This window comes from Schistocerca gregaria, chromosome 9 (genome assembly GCF_023897955.1).
Source record: "Schistocerca gregaria isolate iqSchGreg1 chromosome 9, iqSchGreg1.2, whole genome shotgun sequence".
NCBI lineage: Eukaryota > Metazoa > Arthropoda > Insecta > Orthoptera > Acrididae > Schistocerca > Schistocerca gregaria.
Genome location: NC_064928.1, coordinates 135,720,187 through 135,745,405, shown reverse-complemented (window position 1 = coordinate 135,745,405; position 25,219 = coordinate 135,720,187). Strand labels below are relative to the sequence as shown.

General features: G+C 42.8%; 1 protein-coding gene across 1 annotated transcript in view; it reads left to right on the top strand.

Moving 5' to 3' along the window:
* Positions 1-25,219, top strand: part of LOC126291467 (uncharacterized) — a 2,161,958-nt gene that overhangs the window by 89,893 nt on the left and 2,046,846 nt on the right. Inside the window, exons 2-3 of the mRNA XM_049984978.1 lie at positions 19,273-19,404; positions 23,217-23,322. Of these exons, the coding sequence (XP_049840935.1) occupies positions 19,370-19,404; positions 23,217-23,322 (141 nt within the window). The 5' untranslated portion in view covers positions 19,273-19,369. The remainder of the gene's footprint in view (positions 1-19,272; positions 19,405-23,216; positions 23,323-25,219) is intronic.

Sequence of the window (25,219 nt, the reverse complement as noted above, 5' to 3'; positions counted from 1 at the left end):
TATGTATACAATTCTTTCGTGCTCCCTTCACTTATACGTTCTCTGATAGTAACACTTCCTTCTTTCACTTCCTATGCAACTACGCAGTGAACCTCTTTACAGGAATGAAGTTTTGACATACCCGCCTTCCCAACAGTTTATTAATTCTTCCAGGTTACAGTCAACGGTATGCAGCTAGCAACGAGTGGCTCGAAACCCCCTGCCCCCACCGCCGAGAAAATAAATAAAAAAACTACACCGAAGTCCAAAAAAATTCAATCAAGAAAGAAAATCACTAAGTCACCATCACCATTTTATGCCTTAATCTTAATCAGTGATGACACAAAGCCGGACTTCTGAAGACGTTGGCTTCAAAGTACGATGGCTCTTTCCCCCAAATTAATGCTAATCGCCACTTCCTGAACATTTACTGTATGTAGTCGCTAACTCTGTTCACCTGTAGTCACAATGGTTCCAAATAAAATTATCTGTTCCTGCGTAGCAAATGATCTCATTACAAAATGGATCTGCGTTACAATTCCGATAATTACGAACGAAATTAGAAGCCCGGTATCAATCACCCCGACTCCATTACGCCAATCATTACAAAATGGACCTGTGTAACAATTCCGATAATTACAAACAAAGTTTGAAGTCCGGTGTCAATCACCCCTACTCCATTATACCAAATAATGAACTCTGTGTGTAACCTAGTACCCCAGACAATCTCTTACCACATCTCTAATACCAAACGACGCCGCTATTCTCACGAGTGTGTCAAACATTAATCAGTTGGAATCTGAGCCCTATCTGACTATTCTCGACAATACTTCAATGAACCTCAACAATATGGTTCACTCATTTTCTTAAACGAATACTTTTCTACTTCTACCTAGAGAATACCAGTTTCTTCTTCTCTAAGCTTAATGAAATCAGCTACTCAGTAGCTTCCAACCAACGCTTAGACAACATTTGCAACAGTCAATGAGAAATTCGATCCCCCAACAGTAGTCTTATTCACAGTTCCAGTCGTTCTATTGGTACCTTAGTTAAAACATGAATACTGTGTTAATGCCATTTGGAATCTTTTGAACTAGCAAACGAATAGCGTTAACCACGCTTTTAAGAATTAGTGAATCTTCGCTCTTGGCCGGATAGCCAGCTCGCTGACTGTCAATCACCATCTTTCCCGTAAGGCAGAGCGGCGTGTGGTCGCCTTACGTCTAGCCCACAGTCGCGACGTAATCTCTTACAACTTTGTACAACGTCATAAATACAACAGGGCTGTAACACCTTCACAGTAAGAATTACCATTCCACATAGTAATATAAGATTATAAACGCTGCTTTGTCACACTAGAATGGGTTGGAGAGAAATAACTCCGTAATAGGCCGTACATTAAAAACTGCACGTTACAAGGTACTAACCAACATAAAGACATAACTATAATGATTCTCTTGCGTATCACATTAGGACATGGTGTAGAACAGATCCGAAGATGGTCATTACCGACTGAGATCGGCCATTGTCAAAGGAATTGATACTGTGATCAAAGACTGGAATATAAACTTTTGAAATACTAATAAAATGTTGCCCATTACGGTGTCTTCAGTCATAAATAGAAGTAACTGCATCTATACCCGTAACGACCTGTATAACAGCTTGAAGAGCAGCAAAAATTTGATTTTCAATGTTTCAAGTAATTATTGACCAAATTTAATAATCTTAAATGCTTCAGTAATCTAGTTATTAAGAGGTACAATTTTATGTTAAAGATTTAATAAAATAAGTCGAGTATTAAAGTTGAAAACTGTGTATATGTCCTGAGTAGTGCAACTCTCAGCACGCAATTAACGGAAGCTACATTCACCTTTGTTTTGAGAAAAAGAGAACTTATCAACTTTGAAAAAATCTTTCCATATAATTTAAAACATTTATGAAAATGTTTTTCGCTGATATGCCTACAAAGTAACGAAAGGAAACTGTTTGCAATTACTATATTTTCGCATAACACTTCAGCGTAAGACGTGACGTTCTTATTTATTACTTCTTTACTGCTAATTGTAGTCGTAACACAATTTTCATACCGAATACACATATACCACTGAAAGTACCTGCAAAATTGTACCACAGTGCAATATATAGTTCAGGAGATATGGCATGGGGAGAAAACTTGATTTTCTTAGAACTGGACGGTTTCAGGTACGGGTGTTCTTGGGTTTAAAGAGTCTGATGTGGTGGCCCTCTGATACGCTATATACACTCCTGGAAATGGAAAAAAGAACACATTGACACCGGTGTGTCAGACCCACCATACTTGCTCCGGACACTGCCAGAGGGCTGTACAAGCAATGATCACACGCACGGCACAGCGGACACACCAGGAACCGCGGTGTTGGCCGTCGAATGGCGCTAGCTGCGCAACATTTGTGCACCGCCGCCCTCAGCCAGTTTGCCGTGGCATACGGAGCTCCATCGCAGTCTTTAACACTGGTAGCATGCCGCGACAGCGTGGACGTGAACCGTATGTGCAGTTGACGGACTTTGAGCGAGGGCGTATAGTGGGCATGCGGGAGGCCGGGTGGACGTACCGCCGAATTGTTCACCACGTGGGGCGTGAGGTCTCCACAGTACATCGATGTTGTCGCCAGTGGTCGGCGGAAGGTGCACGTGCCCGTCGACCTGGGACCGGACCGCAGCGACGCAAAGATGCACGCCAAGACCGTAGGATCCTACGCAGTGCCGTAGGGGACCACACCGCCACTTCCCAGCAAATTAGGGACACTGTTGCTCCTGGGGTATCGGCGAGGACCATTCGCAACCGTCTCCATGAAGCTGGGCTACGGTCCCGCACACCGTTAGGCCGTCTTCCGCTCACGCCCCAACATCGTGCAGCCCGCCTCCAGTGGTGTCGCGACAGGCGTGAATGGAGGGACGAATGGAGACGTGTCGTCTTCAGCGATGAGAGTCGCTTCTGCCTTGGTGCCAATGATGGTCGTATGCGTGTTTGGCGCCGTGCAGGTGAGCGCCACAATCAGGACTGCATACGACCGAGGCACACAGGGCCAACACCCGGCATCATGGTGTGGGGCGCGATCTCCTACACTGGCCGTACACCTCTGGTGATCGTCGAGGGGACACTGAATAGTGCACGGTACATCCAAACCGTCATCGAACCCATCGTTCTACCATTCCTAGACCGGCAAGGGAACTTGCTGTTCCAACAGGACAATGCACGTCCGCATGTATCCCGTGCCACCCAACGTGCTCTAGAAGGTGTAAGTCAACTACCCTGGCCAGCAAGATCTCCGGATCTGTCCCGCATTGAGCATGTTTGGGACTGGATGAAGCGTCGTCTCACGCGGTCTGCCTGTCCAGCACGAACGCTGGTCCAACTGAGGCGCCAGGTGGAAATGGCATGGCAAGCCGTTCCACAGGACTACATCCAGCATCTCTACGATCGTCTCCATGGGAGAATAGCAGCCTGCATTGCTGCGAAAGGTGGATATACACTGTACTAGTGCCGACATTGTGCATGCTCTGTTGCCTGTGTCTATGTGCCTGTGGTTCTGTCAGTGTGATCATGTGATGTATCTGACCCCAGGAATGTGTCAATAAAGTTTCCCCTTCCTGGGACAATGAATTCACGGTGTTCTTATTTCAATTTTCAGGAGTGTAGGATAAATCTGGGAAAGGCGCCAAGTGCGGTGTAGACTGCGCACCCCTCATAGTTCCTGCAAACAATGATTGAGAGTGCGCGTATCGAAACTGCAGTTGCTCAATGGACGCCAAGCTATAACAAACGTGTTTAGGTTTCGGTCGAATACTTATTACATAAGTTATGGGAGAATAGCTAAGTATATAAATATTCCCTTAAAACCTTTTCACGTCACGACCAGTTCTTAGTCTATACTAAATAGTGAAATATTTCCAAATATAGAATACTTGTGTAAACAGTAAGTTTTATTCGGCGGTTTTCCATTTAGTACGGCCATGTTGGCTATTAAGAGCATGAATTTATAATCTACTGCATCTCTCTCTCCTGCAAATACATAACGCAATATAATCCGTTATATACGCGGCATACTTTTTGTTGCGGATACTTCCCGCACCGATAAAACATTAGATTTAAGTAAGTGAAAACGTTTCTGTTTAGTTTGTATTTTCGTTGAAATGGCTTAACATGGTCAACGTTTAAGATTCTGATGCCCCGGATAATAACAGGGAAAAGTCAGAAAAGTATCGCTAGATACGTGTAAGGACTGTGGAGAACAACAACTTGCTCACCTTGTATGTTTTGGATACACGAAGACTGCACAATTTTTTATATGTTTTGTGTCGATTGAGGCTCAGAAAATAAAAAGAAAACCAAACGATCTAAGTTTGTAAATCTTATGTTTTTTTTAATATTTCATCAAAATCAACTGATTGTACTAACTAGAGATAGAAGGATTATATTTCAATTATCAGTAAGTAAACTAGTTATCTAAACCAGTCAGGTACTTAGATATATCAATCAATAAAGTATTTAAAAATCTGTTGTTAACACTTCATAATTGTTTCTTCCATCGACAACATTTATAACCAAAAATCTATTTATAACTGTATATGTACAGGTTTCGACTTAAAAAATGGAGTAGTTTGCGGATTTTAAAATGCTGCATGTCACATATAGCGTAAGGGGCAGACGCCGCAGTGTAAATATGTTTTCGTGGTCAAATATTATGTTTCAATGTTAGATTGAAAAACAAAGTAAAAAACTTATATGTTATAGACAACTGGTGTGTTTAGTTATTAAAAAAAAAGGTTTTGCTGAAAGTGTACCACGGCACTTTACGTATGCGATTTTAAAAATGTGTCCCATCTCTCCGGGATTTACTCTACTATAAAGGGATCCCGGATAGACAGTAACGCACGTTCAATTCAGTCTCTAGTTATAACAGAACAGGCGCGTACTATGTGGCATTTCATGTATTCGGGAGTCGACAGTGTTTCCACAGATAGAAGCCTGGTAAGCATTCTGCGTATTTTGTGTTTCCCGAACAATTTGAAATGCTTTTAAATGGTCTGCATATACCTGTGTTGAATGAACGGTTCAGCTGGCGCGCTGGTACGACGTGGCTAGCTTCCTGTGTAGTGGCATGTCTTCCAGTAACTGCACCAGCATATTTGTTAGGAATTTCCCTATTTAGAAGCTCGTTTGTAAGACAGAGACCAATGGTACGATTCTTAAAAATCGCACACCTCATGTCGACTGACCAAGGTTGATGTATGTCCAGTTCTCTCAGCAAGAGATATTTAACTCGTAGAACTATGCTTCATCCATAAAAAATCGTGCATAGAAATGCCACATCAGTTTGCGGTTTTCCTAAGCAAAGGAAGTATTTTAACTCTCGTATAAGGCTTGACATGGTAAAGAATGTGGGCCAGCGATCTTAATTTGTGGTGTTAGCATCTTTTGTCTAGACTGCGAGTTTATAAAATGATGTTACCGGTTTTATTTTGCCGACCGAAGCGGCCGTGCGGTTCTAGGGGCTGCAGTCTGGAACCGCGAGACCGCTGCGGTCACAGGTTCGAATCCTGCCTCGGGCATGGATGTGTATGATATCCTTAGGTTAGTTAGGTTTACGTAGTTCTAAGTTCTAGGGGACTAATAACCTCATACGTTGTCCCATAGTGCTCAGAGCCATTTGAACAATTTTTTGTTTCATTTTATAGCACATTTTATGAGTTCGCAGTCTAGAGAACTAAAGTTTACATTTATTTTGAAAGAAATTACGACGAAATTGCAGAGAAATGTGAAAGTGATGCAGTGCTTTCGAGTGCAGTATCGGACATCACTTCCTTGGCTTACGCTAATGGAAAATTCAAGCTTCTTCTTAGTTACTGTCTGTTACTGCCACTAAAATGTTACTTGTATTTCTGTCATCAGGATCTGTTCTTTTAAGTAGAGTATTTCATTCAGCACTCTACTAGTATCTTGAATATTTTTTTATAATGTTTGCAAGGACAGATCGTGAAAACTTGACAAGGTCTGGTTACGTTTCACGACACAATAGCACCTGCGAGCTAACGGTTTAGTGACGTTTTGCAGAAAAGAGAACCATTCCCCCTTTTGGGCTGCTGTACACTTTGTGTAAGTGACAACAGCGTAAAACTCTTGTTGCCTGACCACTACATCAGCAAATCACATTGATCGGCTTCATCTTCCTCATTTTTTTCATTTACTTCTTTCGGTTTTAGGCGAAAGACTGTACAGTAATGACATAAAACTAAAAGTGACAGAATAAGCTCCGATTTTTGAAAAGTGCTATATGTCACGTAGTGAGATGTATAAGGGGCAACACGTTCCAGATCAACAAGAAAATAGTTTATTAACCAAAACAACAGGATATTGACAAAACAAAAACGAAAGCCGACAGCGGTGGTCTAGCGGTTCTAGGCGCGCAGTCCGGAACCGCGCGACTGCTACGGTCGCACGTTCGAATCCTGCCTCGGGCATGGATGTGTGTGATGTCCTTAGGTTAGTTAGGTTTAAGTAGTTCTAAGTTCTAGGGGACTGATGACCACAGTAGTTAAGTCCCATAATGCTCAGAGCCTTTTGACCCATTTTTTTGACAAAACAAAAACTTCTTCTCGCATGAAGTCTCTGTCTTCTGTCATACATGTGCCTGGAAAACTTCAAAGTGAATTAAGAGGCAGGGATGTAGAGACTAATGCAACGAGGTTTGCCACGGAAGAAATTAGAGTCTATTGGGCGGAAACTGCAGGACGATACTTCTCGCAGGCGACTTTGTAGAGATCATGTAAGTCCCGCTGCGGTGGCTCCTACCAGGCTTTGACTATCATTAGCCGGCCATAACTTGGACCAACGTGTCGACGGACAACTGCCGATGATTTTTTTTTCTTTTTTCAAGGTTTGTCCGTCACACTTGGTCTCGCGGTAGCGTTCTCGTTTCTCGAGCACGGGGTCCCGGGTTCGATTCCCGGGCGGGCCAAAAGCAAACGGCAAACCACCTCAGTTAGGACTTTGCCTAGTACGGCGGTGCGGGTTTCCCACATCGTTCCCATACGCTCCGTCAAGAAGCATGAGACTTCATTTCCACTTATGGGTTGAATTACAGCGTCACCGGTGGACCACGGTCTTACTATCTTTAGGGATGGTATAAGTGTTCTATTCTACAATGATGTCATTCCAAAGGCATCACTGGAGAGCATATTGAAGGTGTGACTGTGGGACTTGAAGCCCCATACGTCCCTCCGACAGTGGAAGTTCAAGCTAATGAGTGGACTGCGTTCTTACAAAGAGCCGGCGCGCGGAGGTATACTTGTGGATCTATTTCCACGCACGTGACTCGGCGGAAGGAAGTAAACACCAGAGCGCTTGCCCCGCCAGCTACCGGTTTCGGTATGACTGCCGGCAGTGGCCGAAGTTCTGAGAGGAGACGCCTTGCTACTAGTACTAAATGGGATGCATCTGCGTCCGAAGGGTTGCCGATTCCTCAGGCGTACAGCTGTATTTGTCAAAAAGTGCAAAATACGGCAAACGGGTACATATTTCACTGTTTTACTTTCGCTGATTATTACGTTCCTTTTGGTTAGATTTATTGTGTTTAAAATTATTTCCTCTTGTAACCTAGTTATTAAAATATATAATATGTAATACATTATCTTGGTGTATAGATTTAAGAGAGCAAAATAATTTTATGTCCACAAACTGCCCATTGGTTCCTATCTCAGGCTCTGCGTTCGCAGCTTTTGGAACAGTTCTTACAGGACGAATGAACGAAAATTTTTGTGATAATTTAGATACATAGTCTTTAAGATTTATAGAATTTGAAATATCGCCAATATTTACCAGTAGAATTTTTATATCATACTACCTCTGCTACTCTGTGTTATATTTTCGTTTTATTTACTGGTATTAGTATAGGAGTTATGTGAAAACTTGTTATACATCCGAATTTTAGGTAAAGACTTTGTAGCTTCGTATCGCGGTACGACGTCCGCCCCGACAGCTGAATGGATTTAAGATCAAGTATGATACGTTAACGCTACAGTTCCGGAACGGTGGCCTAAACCTCACCAACGTGAGGAAGAAAGCGCTGGCGCTGTATGTGCGAGTGATGATACGAAATTGGCAACAAAGAAAGCATACCATAACGTCAGCTCTGATAGAAGTACTTGTTCCGCCTTCGTACGAACCCTCTATTGCGGTGGGCAATATTTCGCCTTCTCTTGCACACATTGCCTCATTTCTTGTTGATTACAGTTATGTTCGTCTGAAAGTACCTTCGACGAGAATACCCACGACCCGGGAGATCTATAGATGCTTGATGGATCACCATGGCTGCAATATAATGGAATTCAAATACCCGTTGAGAAGGTGGAACCGCGTTTGCTGTGCAGTGCATACTCCATTACTGTCAACAGCAGCGAGATCGATGTGGTATATTTTTATAAACCGTAAACTTGTGACCAGGAGTCGATTACATACAATTCATATGGTCGATTCTCCTCTTTGCACAAACTGTGGACTGTTAGCAACGGAAGAACATGGTTTAGTGTGTGGCGCAGCGAGGGACGTCTGGATGCTGACGCGTCGAATACTGGCCTTCCTTCGGCGCATTAACTACACAGAAATCACATCGGATGTACTTTTTCTAGCGGACAAGACCTTTTTTCCCAAACAAAAGACGTATGCGGTCAATTGGATTGCTGGACATGCGACGAAATATTTGTATTCGTACGATATTAAGTCCGTGATGGATTATTGGATGTATTTACGAGAACAACACGAGCTCATACGGAGTCATACGAAATACAGGACTTACTTTTCCAATTTTTTAGGAAGTGTTTTTCACAATCCGCCCGATAGCTGGGGTGTCCGCCCGTGACTAAGATTGTCATTTACTTTATTCCTGTTACAAGAAAAAAAAGAGGGCAGCCTTTGTGTTGATTTTATGGTTTCCAAATTGTTTTTGCTGTCTCGATACTTTTCTTATCCCTAGGACAGCACAATAGTACGAATAAAGATTGTTTGTTTACCCTGCCTTCCTGTTCCCAAGGGAAAAAAATGTGGTCGCGTTGTTGGACCATAAAGCGGAAGAGCCGCGCATTTATTTTTGTCTTATTTTTTCCTTACAAAAAAAATGGTCAGGGCGACGGACTGCCGTCCTAAGGGGCCCGGGTTCGATTCCCGGCCGGGTCGGGGATTTTCTCCGCTTAGGGAATGGGTGTTTTGTTTTCTTCATCATCATTTCATCCCCATCCGGCGCGCAGGTCGCCCAATGTGGCATCGAATGTTAATAAGACCTGCACCAAGGCGGCTGGACCTGTCCTGTCAGGAGCCTCCTGGCCAATGACGCCAAACGCTCATTTCCATTTCATCACGGTACGTCTTAAAGTAATGTATGAACTGTCGAAACCAACTGTAATGGAACATTTACATTGTTGAGATGGCTCGGCACACACCGGAAGCCAATTAATTAAAAAAACTGAGCCGTCATCAGTGCTAATCTTCAACTGTCGATAGCGATGTAGAGTGAGTCATGAGAAAAGAGCTGTGCGGAAACGAGGCCCGGTCTCCCCTGCTGTTGCCCACGCCTGCCACTGCTAGTGCAAGGAGCCACCGGAAGTGGTCAGACCCAAGCGGACCGAACGTCACTGCACTGAGGACTACCTTCTGATACAACAAGAACTGCGCTACGACGCACGGCGGTTGCGACATCGCAGGATGCAGTCAGAGTGGAAACACACGGTCCAGTCATAGTAATGTCACCATCGCCTGTGTTCGACATCAGTATGTACGAGGGTTGTCCAGAAAATAAGTTCTAAATGGAAACCACGGCGAAAATTTGCAAGAGTTAGCTACGCTTTCTAGATACTTCTCTACATTATCGCAACTCCGACTTAGACATGTGTCGGAGCGTTGTACCACATTTACAATATCATCGTCATAGAAGGTAGCCGCCTGTGCTTTGCGCTAATTCTCTGCCCTGGTCTACAGCATTTAGCCTGTGCCCAGGTGTTGCCTTCGTATCCAGCGTTTCATGTGAGCAGAGATGATACTCAGGACGAGCCATGTAGGGCTGTGTTGTGGCTGATCGAACACATCGAAAAGGCTGCAGGAGCGTCTTCACTGCCCCTGCAGAGTGCGGCTGACAATTGCCATGAAGAAGGAAGTGCGTGGCAGTTGTGTTACGTGGGCTGCATTTATTAAGGCGAAGCCTCTCAGCGGGCCCTCCTACTGGGCAGGAGACATCGTTGTTCTAGGCACCTTGACTTGCTCACAGTGCGCTCACAACTGTAAATAGCGCCTTCTTGAGATCGACCATCATACTAGAGACAGTACCCAAAATATCTGTTCAAAGCTTCATCGGGTTTTCACTGTGTTGTCCATTTCGGGACCCATCGTAGCTTACTTTCTGGACAACCCTCGTATTTTCCGTATCACTCAGGTTCCGTGTGGCAATGACAATCAGAGCAACAAGATGCTAGATATTTCACAGAAAGCTGCTAAAACCCTACGTAGCAGCTTTAAACGGCAACAACCCCCGTCAGTGTGGAATAACTATTCACAGACGGCTGTTGGCAGCAGTAGCAATGGAGGGTATACGAAGCGCGTCATGGGGACGCGGAAAACAGTGCCGTGGTTGTCGTAATATGGAAACGGAGCGATTAATCCGACGTGCAAAAGCAGATGATAATTCACTTTCTGTTCAACGGTGAAAGCATTTCCGAAACGGCTGTGGTTGAAGTATGCCGTGCATCGTAAAAAGGTGCTGAAACAATTGTGGTGCACTTCGGGAGATAGGTGATGCGTGTGAAAGATGACTGCAGAGATATACAGGGTGTTACAAAAAGGTATGGCCAGACTTTCAGGAAACATTCCTCACACACAAATAAAGAAAAGATGTTATGTGGACATGTCTCCGGAAATGCTTAATTAACATGTTAGAGCTCATTTTAGTTTCGTCAGTATGTGCTGTACTTCCTCGATTCACCGCCAGTTGGCCCAGTTGAAGGAAGGTAATGTTCTTTTCGGTGCTGGTGTTGACATGCGACTCATTGCTCTACAGTACTAGCATCAAGCACATCAGTACGTAGCATCAAAAGGCTAGTGTTCGTCACGAACGTGGTTTTGCAGTCAGTGCAATGTTTACAAATGCGGAGTTGGCAGATGCCCATTTGATGTATGGATTAGCACGGGGCAATAGCCGTGGAGCGGGACGTTTGTATCGAGACAGATTTCCAGAACGAAAGTGTCCCCTCAGGATGACGTTCGAAGCAATTGATCGGCATCTTAGGGAGCACGGAACATTCCAGCCTATGACTCGCGACTAGAACGACGAGGACACCTGCAATGGACGAGGCAATTCTTCGTGCAGTTGACGATACCACTAATGTCAGCGTCAGAGAAATTGCTGCTGTACAAGGTAACGTTGACCACGTCACTGTATGGAGAGTGCTACGGGAGAACCAGTTGCTTTCGTACCATGAACAGGGTGTGCAGGCACTATCAGCAGCTGATTGGCGTCCACGGGTACACTTCTACGAGTGGTTCATCCAACAATCTGTCAATCCTCATTTCAGTACAAATGTTCTCTTTACGGATGAGGCTTCATTCCAACGTGATCAAATTGTAAATTTTCACAATCAACATGTGTGGGCTGACGAGAGTCCGCACGCAATCGTGTAATCACGTCATCAACACAGATTTACTGTGAACGTTTGGGCAGGCATTGTTGGTGATGTCTTGATTGGGCCCCATGTTCTTCCACCTACGCTCAACGGAGCACGTTATCATGATTTCATACGGGATACTCCAACTATGCTGCTAGAACATGTGCCTTTACAAGTACGACACAACATGTGGTTCATGCACGATGGAGCTCCTGCATATTTCAGTCGAAGTGTTCGTACGCTTCTCAACAACAGATTCGGTGACCGATGGATTGGTAGAGGCGGACCAATTCCATGGCCTCCACGCTCTCGTGACCTCAACCCTCTTGACTTTCATTTACGGGGGCATTTGAAAGCTCTTGTCTACGCAACCCCGGTACCAAATGTAGAGACTCTTCGTGCTCGTATTGTGGACGGCTGTGATACAATACGCCATTCTTCAGGGCTGCATCAGCGCATCAGGGATTCCATGCGACGGAGGGTGGATATGTTTGAAGTCACGCTGGTACGTTCTGTTGGTGTGTGTTTCCATTCCATGATTAATGTGATTTGAAGAGAAGTAATAAAATGAGCTCCAACATGGAAACTAAGCGTATCCGGACACATGTGCACATAACATATTTTCTTTCTTTGTGTGTGAGGAATGTTTCCTGGAAGTTTTTCCCGTACCTTTTTGTAACACACCGTATCAGGTGAATAGACGTGCAACTAATGAGCATGTGACCTCTCACATGTAAAGACAGGCTACCAACAATGTCTTCTCAACGACCTTTCAGTGAAATTTGCGGTGTAGGAGCGTCTGCAGCTTGTGACTGATTCATACACCCATGATGACTGCTGTTAATCGGCAAAGAAGGCTGGAATTCGCACTCCAGCAACGAGACTGAACGTTGTCTGAATGGCGGCAGGTGGCCTTTCCATATGAATCACGTTTTATGCCGCATCGGCGTGTAGCAACTGAAGGCCAATACCTTGCAACAATCGCTGGAAGTGTCTAGGCCAGAGGAGGGAGCGTTATGGTCTGGGATATGTTTTTGTGATCTATTCATTCTGGAGGGCACATTGGATCAACACAAGTGCGCATCTACCCTTTGGGACCATGTCCACCCATACATGTTCCTCGGCATGACAGCATGTACCAGCAGGACAACGCAATGCGTCGGACTGTTCGCTGTGCACGTGCGTGGTTCGAAGAGCAACAGGTCTAGTTTATTGCACTTCCCTGGCCACCAAACTCCATGGCTTTAAAACCAGTCAGGAATCTAGGAATCTATGGAACCACCTCGAGTAGTTTGTTCGCGCTGTTGAACCTCAACTGGGGAACCTAGCGCAGCCCTAGAATCGCACTGGAGTCGGCATGGCACTACATTCCTGTCGGTACCGACCTGTACATCAATGACTTTGTCTCTGTACGCCTCGTACTGGTCCGCGGTACAGAAGTTGGTCATTCTGGCTTTTGACAGGTGATCACATTATGTATGGTAACTGGACATTGTCTCTCGCCTAATAGATCGGCAACCCTTCGTGCAACTGCATCATGCGAGCAGCCAGCACTGCCCCTGCGTGCCTCAGATCCGCAAGTGCGACAAGTCGCCGTCAAAAGCAGCCACGAAGAGCAGACGGCGCCAGGAGAGGGCGCCGCCAACACAGAACCTACTTCCGCCCCGCGTCACATGACACGGGAATAGTTCCTACATTATCCCGACTCATGCATCTGGATAAGCTGATGACAACACAGCGCCAGTCAGTCAGGCTCCGAGAGCCCTCCTTACTTCAGGTGACGAGTTGATGAGTTCTATTCACCCCATGAATCACGATTGCTCTCGAAGTGCACCGTTATGGACAACCACCACTGCCAGAACTCATCGTATGTTTTTTTCCCAGCCATTCACGCCAGCTCAAAAATGTTCAAATGTGTGGGAAATCTCAAGGGACTTAACTGATAAGGTCATCAGTCCCTAAGCTTACACATTACTTAACCTCAATTATCCTAAGGACAATGAAACACACACACATGTCCGAGGGAGGACTTGATCCTCCGCCGGGACCAGCCGCACAGTCCATGACTGCAACGCATCAGACCGCTCGGCGAATCCCACGCGGCTCACGGCAGCTGATATCCAGAAGCGTTACCTTATGCACCAGCATACTGTGTTCATCACTTGTAATGTTATTCTGAAAAGGACGTGCCACTCTTTCGGCTGAGTTCTAAGTGCTGTGGTACTGCATCTGAATCCAGACAGTCGTCACCTTCGGACTCGGATTTACCAACCACAAACTTTGCATCCAGCCAGTGATTTTGGTATCACATATCCAAACTGCCACAGGCGCCGTGAAGTTGTCAACGCTATGGTGCAACCCAATGGTGCAGACCAGCTCAGGCATGCCTCTGGAATACGAGCACCCTCAGCCGCCGCGTTACTTCAGAGCCATTGTACTGTAACTAGACTTAAAACCAAAAACGGGATGCTGTCCAAAATCTTCTTTGAGATTTTTTGCACTTTTCCTCGACAGTCAGCTACAGAATTAACGCAGCTGTGTTACGCGCTTCCCTGTGTTATTTTTGTGCCAAACGCAACCAACTGAAGCTGAAGAGCGCTGATATCGATGAGGAGTAAGTTATGTTCATTTACATCTACATCGCACTCCGCAAGCCACCTAATGCTGTGTGGTGGAGGGTACTTTTCGCTAGCGAATAGTGCGTGAGAAGAACGACTGTCGGTAAGCCTCTGTACTGGCTCTAAATTATCGACTTTTCTCCTCGTGGTCAATACGCGTGATGTATGTGGTGGGGAAATAATGTGGTGGGGAAGTAATGTGGTGGGGAAGTAATGTGGTGGGGAAGTAATGTGGGGGGGAAGTAATATGTTGACTACTCCTGAAAAGTACTATCCCGAAATTTCAATAGTAAATCTCTCCACGATGCACAACGCCTCTCTGGTAACGTCTGCTAATGGAGTTTATTTGTCATCTCCTAACGCCCTCTCGCCGACTAAACGATCCCAAAACGAAACGCTCCGCTCTTCGTTCAATCTTCATTACCTCCTCTACCTATCCTACGTGATAGGGATCCCAGATAGATGAACAATACTCAAGAATCGGGTGAAAAAGCGCCTTATAAGCCACTTCTTTCGTGGATGAGTTACATTTCCTTGAGATTCTTCTCATGAATCTGAGTCTGGTATCTGCTTTTGCCACTACCTGTTTGATGTGCCCATTCGACTTAAGGTCGCTCTACATAGTTACGTCTAGATATTCTACGCCAGAAGTTGTCTCCAGCTGTTTGTCATCGATAGAGTAGCAGGACAGTAGTTGATTTCCTTTCCTAAGTATGCGCAATATGTTCAGGGACAACTGCCAGACCTGCATTATTCATCAGTTCTTTGTAGGTCGTTCTGCAAATTCTTTCTACGTTCCGTGAGCAGTAGCGTGCAGCAACAACGATGGATACCAAGTCTGGTAGGCTTTGCAGTGAGAAACGTGTCCCGTGTGAGGACGAATTAAGCCTCCGTATTGGCTCCAATTTCTCAAATTTTCTAGTTCTTTTCATTTCGCGAGACGTATATAGGTAGAAGCATTAAGTTGTTCGACTCTTCCTAGAACGTATTCTCTCGAAATTACGATAGTTAAGTTCTCTGTGGTGGACAACGCCTCTCTCACAGTGTCTGCCACTGGAAATTTGTTGAGCATCTCCGTAACACTCTCGTGCTGACTAAACGATACCGTCTCGAAGCACACCGCTCGCAGTTGGATCTTCTTCATCTCTTCTGTCAGTCGTAGTGCATAAAGATCCCAGATTAATAAACAGAACTTTAGAATCGGTCGAACAAGTGCCTTGTAAGCCACTTCCTTATTGGTTGAGTTATATTACCTTGAGAATCTTCCTTTGAATCTTAGTCATGCATCTGCTTTCACTACTATTTGTAGTTGTACTTACGATGGCTCGGGATAGATACTCCTAGATGTTTAACGATGCTTGCTGTTTCTGGTAGTTTCTCATCAACCACGGGACCCATGTGAATGTTTTGACATTTTTGAAATAGTGAAGTCGATCATATAAGAGTAGTTGTATGAATGAAGGTAAAACAACTTTAGCAATGAATCGAAGGAAGTGAAATATTATTCTTGAATTTATGACACATCTTTATGCATAAATTTCTATGCATTAATGCTTGTTACTTCTGCTATTTGAATAGTGTTGTCGATGGATATCATTTTCGAATGGACGGCAAGTTAATCGTTTAGTGCCCATTATGTGGTGAACGTCTCCAAAAATTTCGATAAATTTCGCCTTCCAATTCCGTCAAGGTATAATCTTGCAGAAAAAAAGTATAGATGATGACATTCCATCAGCCAAAAGTGCATCAATACTCTCAGTATTATGAGATTCTGTTTGTTAGACACAGTGGAAATTATTTAGAATAACTTCGTATAGTGCACCTAGTCACACATTCGCAAGCGTCCGGGATTATTTGTTTACATGCTGCAAATAAGGAGTGGAGAATAAATGGCTAGTTTGTTGTCCTTCCAGTGCTGGAACGCTAGGTTGGTGTCCGGATTGAATTTCACAATTAACAGACCCCAGCTTCCAGCACAGCAGTGAAAGCACAGCACACTATAGTTGTTATTACAGCTTATTTCACATGAACAGTTACGCCACACGACAAACAAGGAATGTTTACAGGTATAATGTTTGCATAACCTGTTACAATCTGTTAGCGTAAATATGGGAACAGTGTGTCTCTGTTTTCCTGTAAGTTTGTGCCACAGAGCAGGTCGCACATAGGCAACTTCATATAATTTCAAACCCACTTGCAAGACCTGTAAGCTTCCCGTCGGGCATCCTGAAGAGGGAGATCAATTAACAGTATTGTAGCACATTGTATTTACTGAAGTGCATACGCTATGCACGGAATTGGGATTAGAGCAGATAGTCGTCATGTTATTGAGTCTTTTGGCGTTGGACTCAAAAATATCGCAGCCCAGCAACATACTTACCTCTACATCTGATATACACAACGTTATCTCCAGCTCTGTGTGCTGTTTGTTGTATTTTATAACAAAGTATCTGGTTGGTATGTACAGACCAATTGAGCACACAGCACACGTCGGCCATTGCGTGAGAAGTAATGCCCAAAAATGTAGTACTCTCGGCACACTCTTCACTCTGTTAATTCCCTAAGGATTTCGGAAATGGAATGTACCATGCGTCTAGCTCCAACTATCATTCCATGGTCAAAGTCTATTAATTCCTGTTGTGTGGCCATAATCACGTCGAGAACCTTCTCACACGAACCATCTGCTAATACACTGAAGCCGGCAGATGTGGCCGTGCGGTTATAGGCGCTGCAGTCTGGAACCGCGAGGCCGCTACGGTCGCAGGTTCGAATCATGCCTCGGGCATGGATGTGTGTGATGTCCTTAGGTTAGTTACGTTTAACTAGTTCTACGTTCTAGGGGACTAATGACCTTAGACGTTGAGTCCCATAGTGCTCAGAGCCATTTTGAACCAATACACTGCCATTCAGTACGCGATAATACCGCCATCTTTATATGTGCACACCAATGTATACTTTTATTATTATTTAGTTGTACAAGTTCAGCAAATATATCGACAGTATCTTGGAACATGGAAAGAAAAGTAGAAATTTGAGAGTGTGTAAAATCTAAAATTCTACATCTTTTTATTTCAGAAATTATGAAATGCTATTCAAATTGGTCCAAAAATTTGAGTAATACAGCTCATATATGTAGCTTATACAAAACACGATCTCCATCGGTTGGTTAATATTGTTAACTACCGAAGACGCTGTTAAGAAACAGCCCATTGCAATAGGAGCATGTCTTTCTTGTGCTAAGCTGTTTTAATCACATATACATGTCTGCAGGGTAGTCACTGAAATTTTGAGTGTTGATTCAGCCTCGAGTTTCTAGCAAGGAGTCTGAAGAGGAATATGGCGTGGTTTAATCTGCCTGAAGATGTAAATATTACTTTAATCTTACTTGCTGTTGTTTCAATGTTATACACTAGTGGCCATTAAAATTGCTACACCAAGAATAAATGCAGATGATAAACCGGTATTCATTGGACAAATATATTATACTAGAACTGACATGTGATCACATTTTCACGCATTTTGGGTGCATAGATCCTGAGAAATCAGTACCCATAACAACCACCTCTGGCCCTAATAACGGCCTTGATGTAGCATCAACACGATACCACAGTTCATCAAGAGTAGTGAGTGGCGTATTGTGACAAGCCACTTTCTCGGTCACCTTTGACCAGACGTTTTCAATTGGTGAGACATCTGGAGAATGAGCTGGCCAGGGCACCATTCGAACATGTTCTGTATCCAGAAAGGCCCTTACAGGACCTTCAACATGCAGTCGTGCATTATCCTGCTGAAATGTAGGGTTTCGCAGGGATCGAATGAAGGGTAGAGCCACGGGTCGTAACACATCTGAAGTGTAACGTCCACTGTTCATAGTGACGCCAATGCGAACAAGAGGTGACCGAGACGTGTAACCAATGGCACCCCATACCATCACGCCGGGTGATACACCAGTATGGCGATGACGAATACACGCTTCCAATGTGCGATCACCGCGATATCGCCAAACACAGATGCGACCATCATGATGCTGTAAACGGAACCTGGATTCATTCGAAAAAATGACATTTGGCCATTCGTGCACCCAGATTCGTCGTTGAGTACTCTCCTGTCTGTGATGCAGCGTCAAGGGTAACCTCAGCCATGGTCTCCGAGCTGATAGTCCATGCTGCTGCAAACGTAGTCGAACTGTTCGTGCAGATGGTTGTTGTCTTCCAAACGTCCCCATCTGTTAACTCATGGATCGAGACGTGGCTGCACGATCCGTTACATCCATGCGGAAAAGATTCGTGTCATCTCGACTGCTAGTGATACGAGGCTGTTGCGATCCAGCACGGCGTTCCGTATAACCCTCCTGAACCCACCGATTTCATATTCTGCTAACAGTCATTGGATCTCGACCAACGTGAGCAGCAATGTCGCGATACGATAAACCGCAATCGCGATAGACTACAATCCGACCTTTATCAAAGTCGGAAAAGTGATGGTACGGATTTTCCTACTTACGCGAGGCATCACAACAACGTTTCACCAGGCAACGCCGGTCAACTGCTGTTTGTGTATGAGAAATCGGTTGGAAACTTTCCTCATCTCAGCACGTTGTAGGTGTCGCCACCAGCGCCAACCTCGTGTGAATGCTCTGAGAAGCTAATCATTTGCATATGACAGCATCTTCTTCCTATCGGTTAAATTTCGCGTCTGTAGCATGTCATCTTAGTGGTGTAGCAATTTTAATGGCCAGTAGTGTATTACTGATATTTGCACTTTATCATCTGCCAGTAGCAATAGTTAGAATTAAGAGGTTTCGTAATTGCTTGAGTTATTCATCTTTGCTAAGTGTGCGTGCAAGGTGTTTCTTCAACAGGTACCCTAGCGACATGGTGGAGCTCTACAGTGGGATCTGCCACAGGATGCCAGCTGCCGCTCTGACGGACTTTCTGTGACGGTTGTGTTGCAGTGTAAGCAGGAGACGCGTCACTGCTTTCTGTTTCAGCCGCAGGGGCCTAGCTTCTACTTCTTCCACAAGTACTCCCCCCGCGTACACCCCCCGCGCCCCGCCTGACATCTAGCGGAGAATTCGAGAATGAGCAATGGCGCTCCCATCTCCCCGCCTTCGTCACTACAGGTGTACCAACAGACACACTCGTTCACACCGAGTGGATAGAGATGTTACTTACTTTTTCCATTTTTAAAATTTTGTGACAAGCCTAGTCTCACATTTTCACGTATTTTGGAAGTACATAGGCCACTGAACGACTGTTTTGGAGTCGATAATTTTTCACTGACGAAACTGTGAGTACCGTGCAAATGGACCATTAAATAAACGAGTAAGTGTTTGGAGGTCCCTTCTGATCCAAAATTAAATGAATTTCTATTGTGAGTGAATTTCGGTGCCTAAAACTCTTTCCAGTGATGACACTAATGTTCAAAGCTCTAGTGCTATCGGTACTGAAAGCTAAACTGATAACATACTATCGAATGGTATGAGAAAGTAACCAATATTTCAATTTTCTTGTTAAACTGAAGTGAGCGAAAGCCTTACATTCATTCACTTTCTATAAATTTTTAAAGTCTCGTGCTAGGGAAACCATCGTTTGCTCAAATGTTATGCATTTGACATTTCATTTCCACTACCACAAAAAAGTTTGTTTCTGCTCCAGCAGTGTCTCATAATTTCGCATTGACATCATCCAAATATGTTGCGTCAGTGGCCATTTTGTTTGTGGCAATTTCTTGATCACCAGCAAAGTAGGATATTGCGTATTCTAGCTTCTTTATATATACATCAAATTTTATTTAAACTCTTTCATATCGAAAGTCAAACTTTTTCAAAATTTTTTGGCTGCAAATAATTATTGTAATTTGTCAGTGGTGGAGCACATAAATTATTTCATCAGCCTGCTTTTCAAACCACAGAAATATTTTTATCGAAATTGTTTTTGATTTGATACCTATGGCACAAAATAGCTTTTGGAATGCGCATCTAAGCAACAAATACATTTTTATTGTTTCAATAAACACACTGTTCACTTAAAGGACAGGTGCATGGCATTTTTGGAACGCATTACTCACAGATAGATGATCTATTTTTCTACGTTACGCTGTACGCATCGCACCTGCTTGCTAAGATTAGCAACGCATGTCACAGTTGCTAGACACTTGTGCTCTATTTCAAAAATGTTATGTTCCTCTTAGGATTACATCTAGTAGAAACATGTGTGATGAATTGATACCAATTACCTTGACACCAGTACACATTTAGACTTTACATATCCTTATGATACCCTTTTTGTAGCATGAGTGTGTTCTTTCTGAAATGATTTTCTTTATGTTTCGTTCTTATGTATAGAAATGCAATTTTACTTTTAACATATGGATTTCAATATTTTAACTACATTTACATAAGTATAAAAATTTATAACAAATATAAAAAAGTAAATATGATGGTGTAAAGAATTATATCATTTGACTGCTCATTAAAAAAATTTAATTTTGCTCATAAATTAATTTGAAGTTAAATTACTACTATAAAACTATTTTAATACTCCCATTTATAAAGATAAATTTATTGGGACCTGTCTAAATAAATCATGCAATCAAATAATACTTCTGTTATAACTTTTGTATTGTTTGTTCAGTACTGAGTTTTTATGTTGAATCCTAATACCTGCTTTTCCTTTTGTTTTTATATTATTCATACATTCGGTATCTTAAAGGATTTAACATTTTTGAAATAGACGTTGCTTAAAAGTTATGGAGAGGACACCAAATCTTAATTAAAATGAAGTTGCCGCAAATATTAAAAGAAATTTTTGATTTTTCACTAGCCCACATTCCACATATTGATTAATGAACTGGAGTTGGTTTCTAAATACATGCCAGTGCTGACTTTCTCTGCTCTATTTCTCTTTCAGCAGTGCATTTGAGGCTGTAGCTTTAGGAGCCATCTGCATCTCCATGAGAACGCAGAATGTATAACGCTGTTTTCAGATACTAACGCTAAGGCATCGTCAACTAACTGCTACTTGCTAAATTAAAATTTCAAAGTTATTGGCTTCTCAATTTCTTTTCCAATGCACTGGTTGGGAATGTCTAAAGCGAACTTTATTCAATAGTACCTAGAATTTTAAATTTACATTACTTCTTTATTTTAATTTTAGTGAAGTGTCAGGTAAGTTTAATCTGCTTATGCACTACATCTCTTGGTTCTAAGATGATAATTTTCCTCTACTTCTTAAAATATCTGTAAATAATTATTTAATAGAGAAGCTCTAGAAAGCCTACTATTGTCCTGTCCTAGCTGAAAATATGCAGTAGTGTTTTTCTCATTCATCAAAATCGCAAATGGCTTACTTGACAACAATAACTGTTGTTCTGTTTGAAACAAAAACATTTGATTACACGAATGTAGTAAACAGCAGTCAAAATGTGCTCACCACAACTTCTAAAATTCTGATATCAGAGTGGCATGTTATCAAGTTGCATTAATTTCGTGGTAGAGACCGTGTTAAGGTAAATGACCTGTCCATCACTTACACATGCATTTTTCGGATATATATGTACATTTTATAGCAGATTGATTTTTCCTTGCATCTGTTGAGCTCTGTAATTCCAATAATCATTGGAGATATAATGCAATCTCTTTCTACTTTGAGTAACTCCTTAATTTAAAATTGAGTATGAGGAATCACAGAGTCAAATATTATTGAAATGCTGAACATTTCACAAAATACACATACATATTGCAACATGTTGCCTGACGTTCCAAACTATTAGTCACAATCCAAGGACACGAGACATAAGATTGATCACTCCAAAGAGACATCACGTTAACCTCTGTTGGCTTTGCCCTCAGTTTGCTGAGGAAGAAAGTTTTTCTTAGGCATGGCAAATCCAGCTGAAGCCACTCGATGAAATTAAGCTTAGGTGATTTAGATTGGCCTTTCAAAGGTTGACATCATGACCGAATATATATCAAACCAAGAAAGTACACGTGCAGGCCTGATAACTCAGATTGTTCAATCTCTAAAACGAGAGTTTCTGCAGTATATACATCACGAAGCTGTAGAAGGATGGGCAACCGTTGGTAAACAAAAATTTGAAATAAAAAATCTGTGTCGTTCACGGTAACCGGAATTTTCAGCCCACGTCATGGATAGAAAAATATCCCCAAAATATGACGGAATCATCCCTGGCTTCAACAACACGCTCGACACACTGTGGGTCCAACGCCTCATTCGGCTTCGATGCACTCGTTCACTTCTGTAATTTAAGAAGTCTCTTCAGATCACACTTTACACATTCAGTCATCTACTCTCCAGTAAGTTTTGATTAGCCCACTGATGACTTGCAGCTTTCTGTGCCAGTGTGGACAATGGACTTTTGCAAGGTATTCAATCCCAAATTATTCATTCCATGAGCTACATTCAAGTTTTCATTCACAAACTGGTTGATATGAATATTCAGTCTCTGACTGTAGCACTTTACTATCATGAACGGCTGCTGTAGGTTTCCAGCCTGTAAGTGCTACACCATTCCTTGAAGAAGTAACGGACAGTCCAAGAAGTCTGGTAATTTCACTTACTGCATAATTTAGGAGAAGTCAAATATTATTGCCCCTTTCTTCCATTGCGTCACGTCTGCACGTCGACCCAACTGACTCTGTGCTTGTCACATAAAACAAACAGTTACACACATAATACCGCCGTCAGTGGTGGAGATTCAGATGACCGTCTGGGACTTCTACTGCACATGCATCGCTCGAACTCAGACAGTGTGTTCTATTAAGGGGGTGAACAACGTTTTCTCTGGTAAGCGTGTTTTCTTACCGCTTCTCACTCAGTCAGTCCTGTAGCCAAGGCCATCATACAGTTAATCAACAAAGCACCTTCCACCGTGAACTGGTCGGGTGACATCGTGGCTTTGGGGTGCCCACAGGACGATGACAGCCATCTGCTTCGTCTGCAACCTGCCCATCCTGAGCCACCAGGTGGGGCTCGTCTGGCAGGGCGGCAATGGCTGGGACGACCTCGTCCGGGAGCAGGTACGTATTCTGTCCAGGTCAGCATCCTCCCCCATGCCCAGTATGTAAGTACTGCCCTTCCCTAACACAACCTATCCTAATTCAGCCAAATACAATCTAACCTAACCTAACAGAACCTAACATAATCTAATGTAATCTAACTTAAACCACCCTAATCCAACATAATCTAACCTAACAGATCCAAATCTAACATAAACTATCCCAACCTAACTTAAACCATTTAATATACTGCGTGATCAAAAAGTCAGTATTAATTTGAAAACTTAATAAACTACGGAATAATGTAGACAGAGAGGTAAAACTTGACACACATGCTTGGAATGACATGGGGTTTTATTAGAACCAAAATGCAGGATGGCGCTTAAACCCATATTGCTAGACGCGTGAGAGATCTCTTGCGAGCTTCGTTTAGTGATGATCGTTTGCTCTGCCGCCACTTTCGTCATGCTTGGCCTCCCAGGTCCGTGAAATTATTTTCTTTGGGGTTACTTGAAGTCGCAAGTGTATCGTGATCGACCGACATCTCTAGGGATGTTGAAAGACAACATCCGACACCAGTGCCGCACCATAGCTCCGGACATGCTTTAGAGTGCTTTTCACAACATTATTCCTCGACTACAGCTATTGATGAGGAATGATGGTGGACGTATTGAGCATTTCCTGTAAAGAACGTCATCTTTGCTTTGTCTTACTTTGTTATGCCAATTATTGCTATTCTGATCAGATGAAGCCCCATCTGTCGGACATTTTTTGAACTTCTGTATTTTTTTTGCTTCTAATAAAATCCCATGTCATTCCAAGCATGTGTCAATTTGTACCTCTCCATCTACATTATTCCGTGATTCACTCAGTTTTCAAATTTGTGCTGACTTTTTACCACCCGGTGTTTTGAAGCATACACAACGTGAATATCGCTTGTAAGAGCAAATTATTAACTGTGATCAGCAGCTGTTGAGAACTATCTGTTGCATCTACACGGCTAACAATTTAACTTTTATATAGTGATTCCTAAGTGACACGAAATTTCTAAATTTCAGATTGTATTAATAAATATGTATCAGATTTTCAAACACAGTTTTCATTATTAGCGTCTGCTGTCAGCAAAAGATATTTGTAAATGAACTTAAACTCAGCTGAACAATCATTTAACTGATTGAATTAGTTAATTAATAAAAATTTTCAATGAGTCTCCAATTATTTGGAGTCAGTGCCATGTAGCATTTCGTAAATGGTAACATTTTTGCCCTTTAACTGTCCATGTATTGTCTTTGTGAAGTTGTAGTACGAAATGGTAAAAGTGTTATCATGTAGAAGAAATATTGAAATTTATATTAAAATATTTTTGGTATATTGGATTGGTAGAGGTTTGTGACTACCATAAGAACCTATAAGGTAATACCTGTGTTCAGTTTGAGTCACTTTCACTGCTAAGTAACTATTTACCTAGAATTAATAAGTTACCTGAATCTTCATTTGCACACTAATTTCATCAAATGTAAATATAATATTAGTTTATTCCCACCTATTTAAAGATATAAGAACAGCATACATATTTCGAAGCAAAGTCTTTTACAAATTCACTATTATTAATTTAAGAATAAGTACTTTCAGTTTTCTGGACAAAAGCAAGAATAAGTTAATTATTAGGGGGGAAAGTGGAGCATATGTGTGTGTGTGTGTGTGTGTGTGTGTGTGTGTGTGTGTGTGTGTGTGTGTGTGTGTTTGTGTGTGTGTGATCTTGATTACCCGTGGTCTAGGGGTCGAGTCTTTGATTCATAATCAAAACGTCTGTAGTTGAAGAATCATGATGATCTCTCCATTGGCAAAAGATTCCGGAATAGTCCCACATTCGGATCTCCAGGAGGGGACTGCCAAGGAGGAGGTTACCATGAGAAAA